The sequence below is a fragment of the Diorhabda sublineata genome, chromosome 10 (assembly GCF_026230105.1).
Source record: "Diorhabda sublineata isolate icDioSubl1.1 chromosome 10, icDioSubl1.1, whole genome shotgun sequence".
In the NCBI taxonomy this organism is placed as follows: domain Eukaryota; kingdom Metazoa; phylum Arthropoda; class Insecta; order Coleoptera; family Chrysomelidae; genus Diorhabda; species Diorhabda sublineata.
The window spans coordinates 12,602,437-12,619,977 of NC_079483.1; the positions used below are offsets into that span (position 1 = coordinate 12,602,437).

The 17,541-nt window shown below is 31.4% G+C and overlaps 1 protein-coding gene across 1 annotated transcript; it reads right to left on the reverse strand.

Moving 5' to 3' along the window:
• Positions 1-822: 822 nt before the first annotated feature.
• LOC130449616 (facilitated trehalose transporter Tret1-2 homolog) lies at positions 823-12,152 on the reverse strand. Its single transcript, XM_056787557.1, has 3 exons — positions 11,875-12,152; positions 8,450-8,812; positions 823-4,850 (listed from the first exon to the last, which is right to left on the reverse strand). The coding sequence occupies exons 1-3, from the start codon at positions 11,933-11,935 to the stop codon at positions 3,850-3,852; spliced, it is 1,425 nt and encodes a 474-aa protein (XP_056643535.1). The 5' UTR covers positions 11,936-12,152; the 3' UTR covers positions 823-3,849.
• Positions 12,153-17,541: the final 5,389 nt, after the last annotated feature.

Genomic DNA, 17,541 nt, shown 5'->3' on the forward strand with positions numbered 1-17,541 from the left:
TTGTGTGATTTATTCTGTAGATAATTTTCATTCAAAATATCTTATTCTACCATCAATTCCAAACTCTCCTGGAACGATGAACGTTGACTGAATTTCTGTGTAAACTTGATTAATATGTCTATATATAGAGATGAGGTATTTTTCGACCAGATATCTTTTAGCATAGCTCCAAAACTAGTACTCGAAAGACACTAAAAACTATTACTTATTAGGCTGAACGTATCAATATATCAATTTGTAAAATTATGAATTATGATTATGGTGGAACAGGAATCATATGAGTATAGTATCTATGTACCAAAAGTCAACAGATGAACCTTTAGTGAAGAACATAGAAATAAATAAACATTATATAAGTACTGCAAAATTGAGGGAACACAAATATAACGGTTGGATTCAGCACTTGGTTCGCATTCAAGCGAGTATCTAGGTTGAAAACATCAGAACTCCTCTGGAAGCACTTGTGATGTCAATAATACTAATACCTTGTTACCCTTATGCAAAGGTGTGAGATCATTGAAATAAGAAATATGACCAGAGATAACCACGGATAACAAACTAAGTCGAAGCTATTTTTTAATGATAGTGCTATGCGACTCGATAAATTCTTAGTTGTATTAACAATAGGCAACATTATAGTTGACAAAGCCAAATTAATAAAGAAAGTTTCAATTGTCAGTTCAATGCACTACTTCGTACAAGTTGAAGAAAATGGCACTCTAACACCTAAGACAATTCAATTGTATAATAGCAACCAAATTTAACGTAGATGTGACCGACCAAATGGCCAGAAATTATTCAGTAAAATCTAAATATCGAGGATAACCGTTGCAATTATTTTTCATTATCTTGGATTAAGCCGGGATAAATCTACTCTTGAATAAAAAAATATTTTTATACTGCTAAGCAGACTCTTAGTTTACGTTTAATATTGAAAATTGAAATTGAAAAAGTTGTGGAAGACCGGTCATTTAACCGGCCGCGGTAGGTATACATGAAGTGTCTATAGGAATAGTGTTAAAATAAAAATATGTTTATAATCAATATATTAAATAAACTAGTCTTGACAAAACCATTGTTTTATTATAAAACTATCTTTTAGCTACTTTAAAATTGGTATGTTTTGAAATAAATAGAATCTGTTCTAATCTGATTTCTATCTAATTTACGAATTAGCAAGCTAAAAAAAAATATCAGTGGCTATAAAATTTTTTATAGTATGATGTATAATTTTTTGTTAAAGGATTTGGTAAAATCTGGCAATTCGAACTTGTCATACTATCACAGAGGTCCAAGTAGATGATGGTTTCAATTCCAAGTTTAACTATAGTAGTCATATAATTTCGGATATCAATGTTTGCAGCAATGAAATTCATCAACGAAAATTAAATAACCATGAAAAGATTTGAAATAAATAGAAAATAGTGATTGATGGTTAGTGTTAAATAAATAAAAAATAAAACTAAGATCTTAATTTTTAAAAAATACGTTCGACGGAAAAGTTTCGCAACGAACTTATGAATGAAAATGGCGATAAAAATTCTCGAACATTATTTCCTTGGTCTCAATAACTCCTATATCATTTTCAAATATCATTTGCTTGGAGGTAGAAGTAACTAGGTGCAATTTTTTCCAAAGTCGAGAAAAAGTCATTGTGACGTGTTGAAAGTATCATTTACCGTGATTATAAAAAGTAACCATGCGAATAAAGCTGCTCATCAGAAAATAATAAAATTCAATATTCAACTATATGAAACATAACATCAAAGTTAAAGTTCATCATAGTCACTTGATCAGTCAAACCGTTGGATTATTTGTGTAGGATAGACCAATTGATAAATTTCCTCCTAGCGGTTTCCTTTATAAAATTAATTCAATCTGTTAACTAGAAGTGAGTGTGATATTAAAAACAACAACAAAAAAGTACTGTCAGCATACATCAATTTCTAAAAATCATTTGAATAAAAATCCTTTTTTGTAACCAACGTGTATTATGCATCACATATCAAGCAAAAATGGAAAACCTTTGAGGTGAAGATCTCCATGAATCCTATAATAATTACAAAGAAAGGAAAAAAGATTGTTCAGAAGCTAAAAGTAAGTACAAAAAGCGTGCATAATGTGACAACTTTCAAACCTTTACATTTTTTCTGCAGAATGTAATGTAGCTCCCAACATCTACAGTTTCCCAATTTTAAAGCCGTCGTTGTTCTTCTTTATACCGTTATGAAATCAAGATATTTATATAAGTGTACATGAATTCATCATGAATCATTACAAACGAATATATGAAGGAACCAAGATAGAAATAAATACTACACCTTTCAATTGCTTGAAACTAAAGTACACAGTTTTAAGAAATCTAAGTTCTGAGATAATAATAAATAGAAAAACTGATATTAAAGCAGCAAGGATCAAATTCCTTATATGTATATATGAAGAATTACGAGGCCTAGGCGAGGCTCAATGGTTAACAATCCGAAACTTTAATCAGAACAACCTGTACAATCTAAAGAAAGCAAAAATGAATTTTTATACTAAGGAAACTTTAGTCCTAAAGAGACATTCTGAATAAAATTATAACGAAGTATAATTATTTATTGCAAACATTTACAGGAAGTATCAAAACATATTGAAACACTTCTAAGTGAACGGCATACTATTGAACATCGTGTTACTTACATGAGGAAAAAATTGAAATGTAGAAAACTTTACTTGGTTAGTCCACAACTTATAAAATAAGACAAAAAAATACTATAATAAATGTTCTAGACTTGATAAAGATCAAATAAAAGATCGAAACGTTGGCATTTTAAAAAACTCTTGGATAATTTATTTTTAGTCCTCAACCCGCAACACCATTTGAAATTACATACTGAGAAGAACACTAATTTTTCTTTAACTTATTGGTTCATTTTATTAATAAATAATAAAAGTTTGATTTCAAAAAAGGGTTTTTTTCTCCAATTTTATTTAATATTTGTTTTATTTATGCACAATTAGACAATTACAATAATTATTATTTTCCAAATGTAATTTTTTACCGTTTCTACAGTTTGTAATGGAAAAAAAAATATTTACAGCACACAATTTATTTTTAAGTTCCTGAAAAACGGAATAAAAACTTTACTAACTAGGCGGCATCTAGGATTTTCAGATGAAATTGCGACATACAACCTTGAAGAAAGTTTATGAGCGGTCGCTTCAAACTTAGGATTGCAGGTTTTACCGCTAGAGAGCGGCCAAAGTCACTTAATCATATAGTGGCTTGCTATGGACAGTATAGACTAATTATAGTGGCTGCCATATTTAACTCCAACCACACCTAACCTAACTACGCCCCAAAACAAATTATTTTCCTATTTTTAGTTATAAATACTATTGATTTATTGGTTTAAAGTTATGACAATTCCAAAAGTAGACCAAAATGACCCAACTTCACGGAATTTCAAATATATCTGATTGTCATGATTAATGCAACCATAGGAAAAATTACTCAGTTTCCAAAAATCAATAATCCTTTATCAAGTTATGATGAAAGAAGATTTGTGGATCATTTTGAAAATGGGAAAAGCTGTAAAACAATTTTAAGAAAGTGACAGAACTCACGAAAGTTTATCTATGAGCTATTTATAAATTATCTAATGGAAACAAAGTTATACTGCAAAAATCATCATATTATTTGTATTACGTTTATACGTGTCAATTATCAATCATTGTCAATACTACAATCATCTGGTAGCTGTTGGCAGAATTTGATCTAAGAAAATAATTCATAATTTCGTGAATCAAATAAGTTCATTGTACACTCATAAATTTTATTTTTTGTAACAATCAATGCTTGTTTTGTCAAACATCAGCTATCACAGTAAATTTATCATCGCTCTGTTGTTGAGTATTATTCTCTTTTGGTAATTTTTTCAATATCCTTTGAATTCCTTCCAGTGTCAATCCTTTAGTTTCAGGTATACAAAATATAACGAAAAAAGTACTTATAAAAGATAATACGGAAAACAACAAAAAAGGTGCTGCTTGACCAAACTTCAATGAAATATCAAAAAATGTTTTAGCAAAAACCATCGCTATGACACTAAAGTAGATACATCCAATACATAATCCCTTAGCCCTAAATCGAGGAGAAAACATTTCGCCCATCATCAAAAGTGGTACTGTACGAAGCCCAATACTAAAAAATATGATGTTTGAAAATAATATTACTATGGGTATATAGTTTAATTTGGATGTAGTAATATTCACATGGTTTTTTAGATGAAGATAAGCACTCATTATAAATAATGTTAAGGTAGTGCCTACAGTTGAAATCAATAGCAATGGTTTTCTACCATATACATCTACCAAAAATATAGCTATAGATGATACAATGAGCTGCAAAAGAAAGTAAACTACTGTAGATAATTCGGAAGGAAAAATATCATCAGTTTCGTCAAAAATTGTTTTACAATAGAAAGTCAAAGCAGTTGTACCACTGAATTGTTGAGCGGTTCTCAATCCGTAAGCAATTAGAATTGCTCTCCAAGTCACTTTATCTAAGAAAAATTCCTTCCAACTACATTGCTTGTTTTCACCTAAAAATTTCATAACTCTTTGCAGCTCTTCCTCTACATCAGATTCTGCCCTTAGTCGTTCCAAAATTTTTCTTGCCTCTTCGTGCTTCTCTCTTTGAAGTAGAAATGACGGACTTTCTGGCATCCAATGGAATGTAATTACGCACAGTGAAGGAAAAATCATAGCTATATAAGCAGTTGTACTGATTGAGGAAATGGAGCCCAGAAAATTTATGATCAAAATACCCAAAACCACAAAAACTGGACACAATGATGTAATGATACCTGGAAAAAATTGATTTTTATTTGAATGTGTCGTCTCTATGCCACTATATTTATACTTTGAAAAAGTTTTGAAACTCAATGTTTACTATTATGGTGAGCAAAACGTGGAGTGAATTCGGCCAGATAGCAGGTTGATGACCTTTTGGTGTGGGAAATTTGGCCAAGAAAATTTGGGATGCAATATTTGTACATGTAAACTCGAGCAAAAAAGTAAGGAAAATTCATGTACACAACTGTCAAACATTTATAAGTCAAAAGTTAAGAAACTTTGACTGAAAATTGAACATTGTAAAGTACATAACAAATTAATGGTGTGGAGAGACAAAATCAGTTCATTTTTAGATAGCTTAGTAAGTAAAGTAGTTCTTGACTGAGAATGTTATTAATTAATCCTAGTAATTTGATAGTTGTTAATTGTCCAAGGCAAACATCACGACTCTATTGGAAGTTTAGTTTCAAGTATGGAAAAATCAGATGAAAACGCACGATATAAAATAAATGCCATGTACTATGAATAAAATCTAGATCTAAGGATATCGTTTGCGTTTAATCACTTTGTGAGAATCGGTATAGTTTTGGTTAAAGCGATTCACAAAAAGCTAGGAGCAGAAATTGGACTGAAAATTCAAAATCGATTAGAAATATGTAAGCAACATTCTAAAGGAAAAGAATATAGTGCAAAAATCAAGAAAATCGGCACTCAAATATACTGAGAAGAAATGAATGGAATAAAAAGAAAACTTATAAGTATCAGTTTTTGCTCGCTGAAGGTTTGGGAAGTATTATCAATGACAAGTCATATTTTATTTTTGACGGGAGTGAAACGGCGAAAAATAAGACTTACTATTGGCAGAAAGGCAAAGGAGTAAATTCAGAAGTGTATTCCAAAACACACAAAAAGTTTAACTTGATAGTGTTGGTATGGTTGGTAATATTTGTCGAAGTCGTTCTTCAGCATACATTTGTCCTTCTGGAAATGAAACATATGAAAAAGAGTCCCCTTAAGGGACACTTGAAATCATTTAACTATGAGGTTGGTTTCCATTAGGAGTGGTCAGTGTACAAACTGCCTTAAGTATCTTATCGTATACATCGAAAACTATGAATAATTATAAAACCAGTAGACGAAGGACATTTATGGTCGTTCACAGTCACATCAATATAAGCCAAAAATTAAGTGATCCGAAACGATACGTTAATGGAGGTTCAAGTGTCTAATGAATAAGGGACACTTTGAATCACGCTTGATGCCACTTTTTATTTATTCTTTTCCGAGTCCGCTAATCTTTAAAAAATGTTGTAGTTTGCGGTTTTAATGATGGAGTATGCAAGTAGTCCTAATTAGCAATAGGGAAGCAAAACCAATTTCAAAATATTACAGAAAAAGTGTAAACTTCATATATTTTTACAAAGAAAATTACTCAATATAGTTATAGGTACGAAAAGATTTTTAACAATTGCGAACCAATCTAAATAAAATTGGAAATATACAGATGTCGGCATTAACTAGGCAACAAATTTGTATTAACAGAAATGAAGCGTTGAAATTTATTAATTAAAGAATTCACAAAACAGATTCGAAAAAGGGTTACTGTAACTATTTCATGCCCATCTTGATTAATGCATTTACGGCAACGTTTCTAAATGAAGAAGTAGGTCCGCCAATTGTAGTTTGGAGGTCCATGCTCCTTTTGCAAAAACGACTTTCAATCATAGGGTTTCAGGCACATGAACGGAGGAATATTTCCAGATAACTTTGTCCCGTCACGTGACCCTCCAAAATGTACGGAGCCACGAGATCCTCTGCATGGATACACACACCCAGGCAGATTTAATTCTTCTCCAATAAAGACGTCAGGATTGTGGTCATTCCAATACACAGTTATGCCGATTGACCGTACTATTCAGCGTGAAGATTGCTTCATCCGATAACAAAATAGAATGCTGGAACTGCGGATCATCCTGGCTGCATTCGAGGAACCACTCGTAAAATTCCAATCATAATAAAACATTATATATAGATAATAACAAGGCAACCAAATTGTTCAAATTGTCGCCATAAGTTTCGACGCAAGCGCTCCCTATTTAAAAAGTAGATTGAGCGGCAATTTAATTTCTGCTCTTGAAATTGTATCGTAGTTTCTCACATTGTTTCCATTATTTACAATAATCTTATCGTGCTGCAACAACATGAACTTATGATAATGAACTCACTGATTACAGTACCACACTATTACACTGTCTGACACGAGTTTTGACACGTTTGCGTCTTCAGGGACTGTTCAGTTAAAACAAAACTCTGTAACCTACGTATATATAAGATTTTTCGCAATGGTTTCTGACCTCAGCCTAAAGATGTCAGATTATCAGCGGTGTGATTGAAAAAGTTTACTAGTTGGTACTAGACGATCGTTGGATCAGCACCCGCACGTAGGATACCACATTTACTCACTTTCAACCAAAAAAGTATATGATAGAACATTTCTTTTGCTTCACTGACGCGATTTAAGCCATATGAATCCGATTTTTGATAGAGATGAAACCTGGATCAACCTCTATACTCCTGAAATGGAAAACAACAAACCCAGTGAATTGCAAGAGGCTAACATGCTGCAAAGAGATTAACACAGATGTAGGTTCATATAGAATCGATTCATATGGATGTAGTATATTATCGTTTTGAAGTCACTTAGTTTTTCAAATATTATGTAGTAATCTACTGCTTTTCTCAGTTACAGGTCTAGGAATCGCAACGTGACCTAAATAAGACACAAAGTTAGCGGCTATTTCACAATAGTAGAATGTCTTTTTTAAGACTTCCTTATTACTGTTCGCTTGTATAACTTGTATAACATATTCAATAATTTTGGTCAATTTAGTGATTTACGTTTCTATGAGAATAAATAAATGATAATATTATTATTAAGTCGATGAGCATGCATAAATACGTACAAAATGATAAACTATGCAGTTGGCAAGTTTTGTATTGCACTGTTTTCAACGCATATAAGAGACTTAACTCGAACGAAACCAAAATCAAGCTCCAGGCCAAACATGTTTCTGATGTTTTACTATATAACAAACTTGCACTTAGGTTGAAAGTTCATTCGTGTTTTGAAATTTGTGGGAACTTAAATAATTATATACTCATCTTTCAATTAGTTTCAAAAGATAACAGGTGATTACATACTTACGTTGAGTGAATTAAAATGAAGAATTTACACAATGTTTAGTTTCCCACGCCCGTTTAAGGCATTACCACACAAGTAATAAGGTAAGTAAGTAACTGGTTTGACACAACAGTCTGTGTTAAGTGAAAAAAAAAGTTACTTGTTAAAACAAATAGCCTAAACTAATTCGGAATTTGATCTGCGGACAAAACTAATATTTCATTTCATCTTGTCTTAATTCTATAAACTACTCCAGCGAATTTTCAATATTTACTAAAAAATTATCTTTATACCCGCGTTTGTCTCTGCCTTCACCTTTTAATTTGTGCGAAAAGCATTATTGTTCAAAAACTTGTAACAGCTGGTATAGTGCAAATGATAAATGTTATTTTTTAAAACAACTATTATTTCACACAATATAAAATATACCTCTTATTTCTGGCTCTGCTATCTCAGCTAAATACATTGGAACGGTCGAAAAGCTTAGTCCATTCGCTATTCCTGCGATGAATCTTCCCACAAAAAGTTCCACATTGCTGTTTCCGGCTCCAATCATAATCCATCCGATTATAAGTGGAATGGAAGTTATGAGAATAATTTTCCTCCGTCCTACTATATCCGTCAATTTTCCAGCAATGACTGCTCCCATAACTGTACCCGCTAAAAGGATTACGGCTAACCATGAAGCTTCGTCTTTGGAAATTTGCAATTTGTAAGTACCGTCAGTGAGAGAAGGCAGAGATTGTGATGTCCACCCGAAGTGCATTTCTGAAGACATTATACATATTGTTCCTGAAACAATTTAACATTGATTTTACAATAATATCGACAAAACTGAATTTCAAATTGCAAAGAGGAAATCAGCTATCATTCCATGAATATGCTTATATCAAATGATAAATGATTTACAATGACCTAAAATTAAACATCAATACAAGGGAGCAACTCCATTTTAAAAAAATATGTAAATAAAATTGTCCTCAATTTAAATATTCCTGCTCACAATGAACGTCTCTTGAGACATTTGTCATTTTGCACTAGTAATCAAATATGTTCAAATATTAAAAATCTTCCCTACCGTGGCTAATTACTGAGTTGGGTAGCGAGACAGTAATTCATACTTTGAATGTCAATTTTCATGTAAAACCACTCTATAGAAACATAGAAATATTTCTATCAACCGGCAATTTGAATTTTGAATCCTATGAATTTTACATTTTTAACAGAAATTGATACAATTCAAAATCTTAATTAATTATTTCCCAGACGCTGAATACATAAGTATTCGAAAGATCGGAAAATATATTAAAGCTAGTCCACTTTGGTGTTTCGTTGCCACGTTCCCAATAAGAAATCGCTTTATATATATATATATATATATATATATAAGTAGCCGTAGTAATAATTATATCAATAATATTAACTCAAAAATGAAAAAAATATCATCTAAAATTATATAAATTATTACATACATTCAATCATAGATAAAAAATTGAAAAATATTTGGGGTTTTCTCAGTGAAAAATTTTCGTAACGCCCTCGACGTATTCATGATAAAGGATATTGAAGGAAAAAAATATACACATATTTTACGATTTTTCGGCAGTTACTGGCAAATTGTATTGAATTTTTATACGAATATATTTTGAAAGTTGATACATCCAATGAAATTGTTTTTATGTTTGACTGTCATAAAGGTTAGAGGTTCCTTTTCAATATTAGATTTATTACGCTGAACGAACTAAGATCTCTATTTTTTATGCACCATGATAGAAGGTGTCATAATTGGTCGAGTAACCATTATCCGAATCAACGGATTGGTAGAAATGTAGAAGCTCCGATTAATTGGCTTCCTTAGTCATGCGATTTTAATTTCTTGGATTACACAGTTTGGTAGTAGTCAAAAGAAAAAGTTTATGACACAGAGTTAAATTCCCCTCAAGAATTGAAAGACATAATCCAACGTCACTTTAATGACCTCGTAGCTGACTCTCAACCGTTTAGAAGATTAATGTATTCTTTAGAAAAAAGGATAAACTTGTGTATACGTGAAAACGGAGGACATTTTGAACACCGAAGCTAATTAAATTCTATTCTATGACTCAAAGTCATTACTATCAATTAATGAAGGTTTTCTATCGCAAACTCAGAGAAAACGCTATTGCCGTGTAAAATTCAAAGCTAAATATTTATGGGTACTCAGCTATTGGTGGCCATATAATGAAACAAACAGCTTGAGTCCCAGAACCGCAATACATGATCATCAAATTTTTGTTTGATACTAAGGCCTCTGGACGCTCAGTACCCATAGTTATTTAACATTAAAAAACAAGATCCTTCACTCATTTGACTAGATTTTTGTGAAACGTCACAAGAAACGAAAGCCCTCAATCCCAATTTTTTTAAATGTATCCGTTTTATCGATGGGGTATCATTTACACGACAAAAAATTTTCAATTCATGTAATGCTTAATTCGAATGTTGAAAAAGTTATGTTATGTTACTTGATACGAACCGTATAACTAGCGCCCTTTATACATCGTGTAAAAAAATAGAAAGCTGGAAAATATGAAGAATCTATAAAAACAAGACGACTACAAAAAGAGGAGAAGAGAACATTAACCTTCTAGGAATATTTTTGGGAACAAATTGCAAAAAACTATTCCCCTCGATTTCCTCTAATTAAGTTTAATGCCAAGAAGAATATAAAATTACCACTTACAATAGAATAAGAGTAGTTTCAAAAAGTATCTAATAGTCAAATCCAAAAGCCGAACTAGTGTTTTTAATAATCAACTTATTTCAAATTTAAATGGATTTGGAATAAAGTCGACGAAATCAACTGAATAAATTAAAATTGAGTTTTAAATTAAAATACTTTATATAAGTAAACTTTCTGAAACGAAATAAAACTAAAATTAAATACGAAAGACTTCCCAAACAGTTTATATTTTCGAACAACGAGGTTGTCTGAAAAGTTTTTGACTTCAACTGGAAATATATTTGCGCATACGTTGAGACATTCTCACAAAAATTTCAACTATATTGGATGCTTAATTTTTTTTGACAACTGTATAAATTAGCCATTGTTAGGATTTCTCTGAAAATGGGAAAAATTGAGTAACAATCTATCCCTAAATATTTGTTTTTGAAAGACAATACGCTCACGCAAATAAAAGAGAAGTTGTTTTAAATTTCCCACAGACACCTATAGAGACATTGTATGTGAATTTAGTCATGAATTTTATTTATTTTTAATACAATCAAGAGTCTTGATCTTGATCTAACAAGTATATCTTTTTTTTGGTATATATCTAATTTCATTGGCTTAATTTTCTTCCGGTTACGAATAGGTTTTAGTACGTTAGCTGTTGAAGTAGATATTGTTGTTTTCATGAATTAATACCTTTTTTCAGTTGCAGCAGATCCTTGCAAATCTCGGTATTTCTTTTAACATTTGTTACGATAACCAGAAATAAAATGATTTTTTGTACCCAGAAGAAGAACATCATTAGACTTTTTGCTACAAATGAGCTATAACTAGAACACCCATTATAACAAAATAGAAACCTACCTGGAATAACAGTATCTGATTTATTACTTTTAAAAAAGAACGTTTTTTTAAAAAAAATTGTAATGACTTGTTTAGAAACTGACGTTATTTTGTATTAACAATTATTTCAACAGTTTGATTATTTATTTGAGTATTTTAGTGCTTCCTAAATATTTATTTGTTATAATTGTTTCGGATTTCCAGCTATCTCCTTAGTGAACAAGTATCTTTATTTATTAAAGAAAAAATATGGATTATTTTGATTCGAGCTTTACGTGAGTTAAAAATGAAAAAAGTTTACCTGATATTGCTGCTATATATTGATATACTCGATGTTGAGACAATAACGTTTTAGTTATCATGGCGAATGCAAAACTGTTCAGATTGTAACTATGAGTGACTATATTCAATTTTGAATTTATTCATTTTGGTATGATTCATTGTCAAAGAACGATAACAATGTTTCCACAATAATAAGTATGAAAATTAGTCAATCACAATAACCGATTATAGTGTAATTAGTACTCAAACAATTAATCGATAAATACCAATTACAATTCGTTGTCAAAAATTCTTTATGAAATTAACAATATGCGATGTTATCACTATTTTAGTGATTAGCTATTAATTTTATTTCAAAGTATCCATTTAATTGTTAAATATCCTAATAGTCCACTAATTACATGAGAGAATTGAATGAAGTGCAGATGTATTATATATTTCAGCTTTAAATCAAACCAAAATCAAAAACAAACATTTTCAAATTGTACGAGGTTTGATGATAAAATACGCAGTTGAAGTTTTATACATAAAATTATTTAGTATTATTTCACCATTATCACAATAAATTTGAAAAAATCTAATTAAACCCTTGTAGGTGAAGTTAGTCACCAATCTCAAATAGGACTTTTGTATATTTTGTTGTTATAAGAAAGCTACAATCCATATTATATCAATTTAAACTGATGACTAATCCACTATAGTAACATAAAACTCTAAATACTCATTGAAATATGCTCTCCGGAGATGTGGACATCGATTCGAAATTAATAAAAATACCAACTAGTCTGGTATCCAATTCTTTTCTCCTCGGGGGTATTAAAAATAAGAAAAATAAACCCTAGTCTACTAAAGGTTTACGTATATCTGCAAAGAACATATGATCTTTATCCCACCTCGGAAAGTGTCTTCAAAAATTACGTGAAACTATAAAGAATAATTTATCATAATACAATAAAAGCTACCAAAGATATTCATTATAATGGAAGACTCACCAATTCTCGTAATGTTTCTAAAGAAACATGGTCCATGGTGAATTATCTTAGAAATAAGGCTTCTTCATACTTATGAATGTAGCCAAAAATGAATCAAATTCTATAACTCATTTTCATGATCCGCTTTCATATCTCCTTGATGCTTATACTAACTTACACAGCTTCTTCTTTATGCCCGTAGTTTCAACAGAGCTTTGCAGTACAATTAATGACATTAAAAATAAATACTCCGGGAAATTCGGAAAAACTAAAATACTCCGTTCGAATAATACGGCCCCGCAACGTAATTCCCATCGCTTATAATCTAGATTTTGTCGTAAAACTAACAACTCCATCCTTTTCTACGTGAAAAAATACATGGAAAATATATATCAATCTATGTAGAAACATTTTTAGTAGCACGCAGCTTATCCGAAAAATAAAAATCGTCAGACGTACACTCATACCCCGGAAAAAACCAACATTATTTACAAAACATGTATTAATTGATATTTTCGATCATTTATTTTGTAAAGAATAAAAAAAATGTATTCGAACACTTGGGACGTACTCAACGTGTATTATTAAAAGTTGTTTCACCTAAATTGTTTCAAAAATGTTAATGACTGTTCTACTGCTGCTTATTTTTATCATCTTCTTCCTCTTCCTTCTTGTATGGTAGGCTTAAAAACTGTTACTTCCTCAGTTTCAGCCTCCTGGATCCAGATTGTCACACCATCTCTTTCTCGGTCGACCAATACTTCTTCTGCTTGTTGGCGATTTATCCCTTGCGATATGCACTAGTCTTTCGCATTCCATTCTTGTTTTCGTTTTAGTACCCAGTCAATTATATTTTCTACCTTGCACGTATTTCTTATGTTTTCACTTCTTTCTCTGTCTAAAAGTGTTTTCCCTGCTATTTTCCTGAATACTTTCATTTCCTTTGTCTCTAATAGTATTTTTGTCTTAGTTGTATCGGGTCTTGTCTCTGATGTGTATGTCATTATAGGTCTAATTGTTGTTTTATATATTTTGCTTTTTGTTTCTTATTGCTGCTTTTGTAAGATGTTTATTTTTCCAAATAGTGCTGTTGAAGCATCCTGCTACTTTATTTGTTTTGACGACTTGCTGTGGCACCTCATTCTCGACATCTCCATAGCTATTTATGTCTATTCCTAAATATCTAAATTTTAGTAACTGTTGTATTTTATGACCATGAATTTCTATTTTGCAGCATATAGGTTCCTTAGTCGTTGTCATGCATTTTGTTTTCTCAGCTGAAATTATCATATTGTACCGTTTACCTACTGTATTGGAGATGTGTACTAGTCTCTGGAGATCGTCCTCGGATTCAGCGAACAGTACGGCATCATCCGCGTAGCAAAGTATTTTAAATTGTTTGTTACCCATCTGGTACCCTTTGCCCTGTCGTATTTTTTTATATCTTCGTCCATTATTATATTGAATAAAAGGGGGCTCAATGAGTCACCTTGTCTGATGCCGCTATTTACAGGTACAGCATTTGTCAACTTGTTATTAATTCTGGCTTGGACTTGGTTATGGGAATAGATGTTGTCGATGGTCTGTACTATATTTATCGGAATTATATAGCAGATGTATAACATCTTCCAGTTGAATGCGGTCAAACGCTTTCTGTAGGTCTATGAAACACAGATATGCTGGTTAGTTATATTCTACGGATGTCTCAACTACTTGTCTTAATATGAATACGAGTATAGCGTCCACGCATGACCTTCCGGATCTAAAGACTTGTTGTTCTTCCGATAAAGATGTAATTGTATTAATTTTGTTTGGTATTACTTTTGAGACTAGTTTCAAAGTTGTATCTAATTAGTTTATGCCCCTATAGTTATTTGGGCACTTTTTATCTCCTTTTTTAAGCATAAGAATTATTGTACTAGTTCTTTGTGGTATATTAGTATGTTTATGGTTGTCATTTCCTTTAAATAATTCTTTCAAATCTTTCCCATTCTTCTTAAGGTATTTTGTTTGCAAATTCTGTTATTTCTTCTCGCTATGTCCGCAAGAAACGCCATATTTATTTCTCAGCACCATAAAAATCACTTCCTAATCTTTTGGAGAATCGTTTCTTCGTATTTATCTTTCACTTCTTTGGTAAACCATAGTGTTCTCTTATTTCCCTCCTTGTTGAGTGTTATGACGCGTGTTCCTAAGGATTCTTGTGCAGCAAATTGTATATTATTCATTATTTTATTCCAACTTTTATTCACATCTTCTGTTTCGTTCATTCGGTTCTGATGTAGCTTTTGTGTAATTCTGTCTTGGTCTAGTTTTTTTGTGGAATCTTCCCATAGAGATTCTATATTGATTCTTTGTCTAGTTATTTTTTCTAATTCACGACTTGGTGTTATTTTCATGCGAATTTCCCTTAGTACCAACCTATGTTCACCACCCACGTCTGCAGAATTTAAATGCTTTAAGTCCAAAATCTGAGTTGGGTGTATCTTTCGATTTGTCACTATGTAATCTATCATTGACCTGTGTCGTCTAGAGTTTTCGAATGTATATTTAATTTTATATTGGGTTTTGTGGTCAAAGAAGTTATTATTTATTCTGAGTTCGTTAAGAGAGAACAGGTTGGTCATCAGTTCTCCATTAACATTAATATGATCTTCATCGAATATTTATTTGACTCCTGGAACTATTTTTTTTCCGTTGTGCGCATTAAAATCTCCCATCAAAATCAGGTATTCATCAGGAGGTATAGCATCGAGAAAAGACTGCAATTGTTCATAGAAATTTTCTCTTTCAACACGAGGCTTGCAATCTTTGGGATTATATATTGAGAGGACATTGAGTTTTTTCTTATCGGTGGTAATTTTAACACATACTATTCTTTCAGAGACATATTGGATGCTTTCTAATTATTCCTTAAATTTCTTATGCATAAGTATCCCTACATCGGCTCTTGGGCGTTCTTTTTTATTTACGCCACTATATATAAAAGTATATATGTCGTAATTCATGTGGCTTTTGCCATTTATTTTTGTTTCTTCATTCTACATTTTCAAGTATTCAAAGAACTCTGAAAGAAACCGGAAACAGTAAGGACTGTGCATCTGGAAGAGAAAATATTGAATAATATTTTTGAAAAGCCATCTTCAAGTACTCGAACTGTAGGTTGCGCTCTAAGAGTGGACGATTCTATTGTATGGAAAGTTTTCAAAGAACAAATGTTACATCCATACAAATTGGAGAGTGTTCAAGCATTAGAACCTACAGATTTTCGAGTGCGTGTGAAATTTTCAAACTGGTATTAACAAAAGTGTCGTGAAAATCGAAGTTTTCCAAAATATGTGTTGTATACCCACGAGACTAGATTCACTAGGGAAGGGATTTTCAACTCTAGAAATAGTCACGTTTGAGATGAAGAAAATCCGCACTTTGTTTGTGAAAGGGGATTTCAGCATAAATATTCTGTTAATGAGTGGGTGGGTATGGTTGGAGATTGCATAATCGGGCCTTACATTTTACCAAATAATTTAAATGGAGCAATTTATACGCGCTTTCTGGAAGCAATGTTGGATGAATTGTTGGAGAATGTTAAATATTAGACAACACATGTGGTTTCAGCACGATGGAGCATCTGTTCATTTTGCTGCAGCGGCAAGAAAATACTTAACAGAAGCTTTAGAGAAAAATGGATTGGTCGGGCCGGACCCAATTGTTAGTGTACAAAACAATCAACGAATCTAAACAATATCTAATAGCTAGAATTCAAGCTGCGGTAAAAATCATTCAATCCCATCCAGATTTATTCTCAAAGACACGTTTTTCAATGACAAAACGGTGTAATAAGTTTATTGAAATAAGCGGCCAACAGTTTGAACAACTATTATAACTTTGTCAATTTTGTTATTGTTCTAATAAAGTGAAGTTTAACTTCAATTTGTGGTATTATTATTGTTATTTTCATTGCCAATTTTGTTATTGATGTAATACATTTTTGTTTGAAATCGAGATTATGAATATTTTTTATTTAAATAAATCATTATTTGAAATTAAATGAATTAATTAATTTGTAAACTACTTACGTGCTTGTAGATTTTTGTTTAGAGGCAAATTTTTACAACACTGTTCATTTTAGCTCCATAAAAGGTTATTAGTTTTTCAACTAAAAATAATCAAGCAATTTAAAACAAGGAGCATATTGGTCACCGAATTTGAAAAAAAAAATTTAAAGACGCTCTTGGTTTATGACAAATTTTTGATTTTGACTTGAACCCCCTATATCTCAACAACTACGGTTCGTATTCCTATATCATTTATTGAGATCTCTCTGTGGTCGAATATAGAAACACCCTGTATGTACATATACATTAATGTTTCCAAAATTTTCTTAGGAGTAAGAATCAGAGCTAAGTAAAAAATTATTCTACTGTATATTCGGAGGTATGCATTCAATCCTTTAATTCATGTTGTCTGTTTCCCTAAAAAATTCAAAATATTTTTATCCAAACATCCCAATCTCAAATACCGTTGGAAATATTTAGCATCTAACTGTAATTTACAGATTCCTACTATTCATTTCATACGTGTGTGTATATAGAAAACTATTATTTTTCAATAATATGCTGCGACATCTAGTTTATGAGCGAATATCTAGAATAATTACTTCTCTACAAAATAATTGTCTCTGCTTCCTCTAGCGGATATTTACGGCAAACAATCAC

Coding starts and splice junctions, on each gene's coding strand:
- LOC130449616 (XM_056787557.1), bottom strand. CDS start 11,935: ATGATAACTAAAACGTTATTGTCTCAACATCGAGTATATCAATATATA. Junction 8,813..11,874: donor ATATATAGCAGCAATATCAG/GTAAACTTTTTT, acceptor AAATTGTTTCAG/GAACAATATGTATAATGTCT. Junction 4,851..8,449: donor AGCAGAGCCAGAAATAAGAG/GTATATTTTATA, acceptor AATTTTTTCCAG/GTATCATTACATCATTGTGT.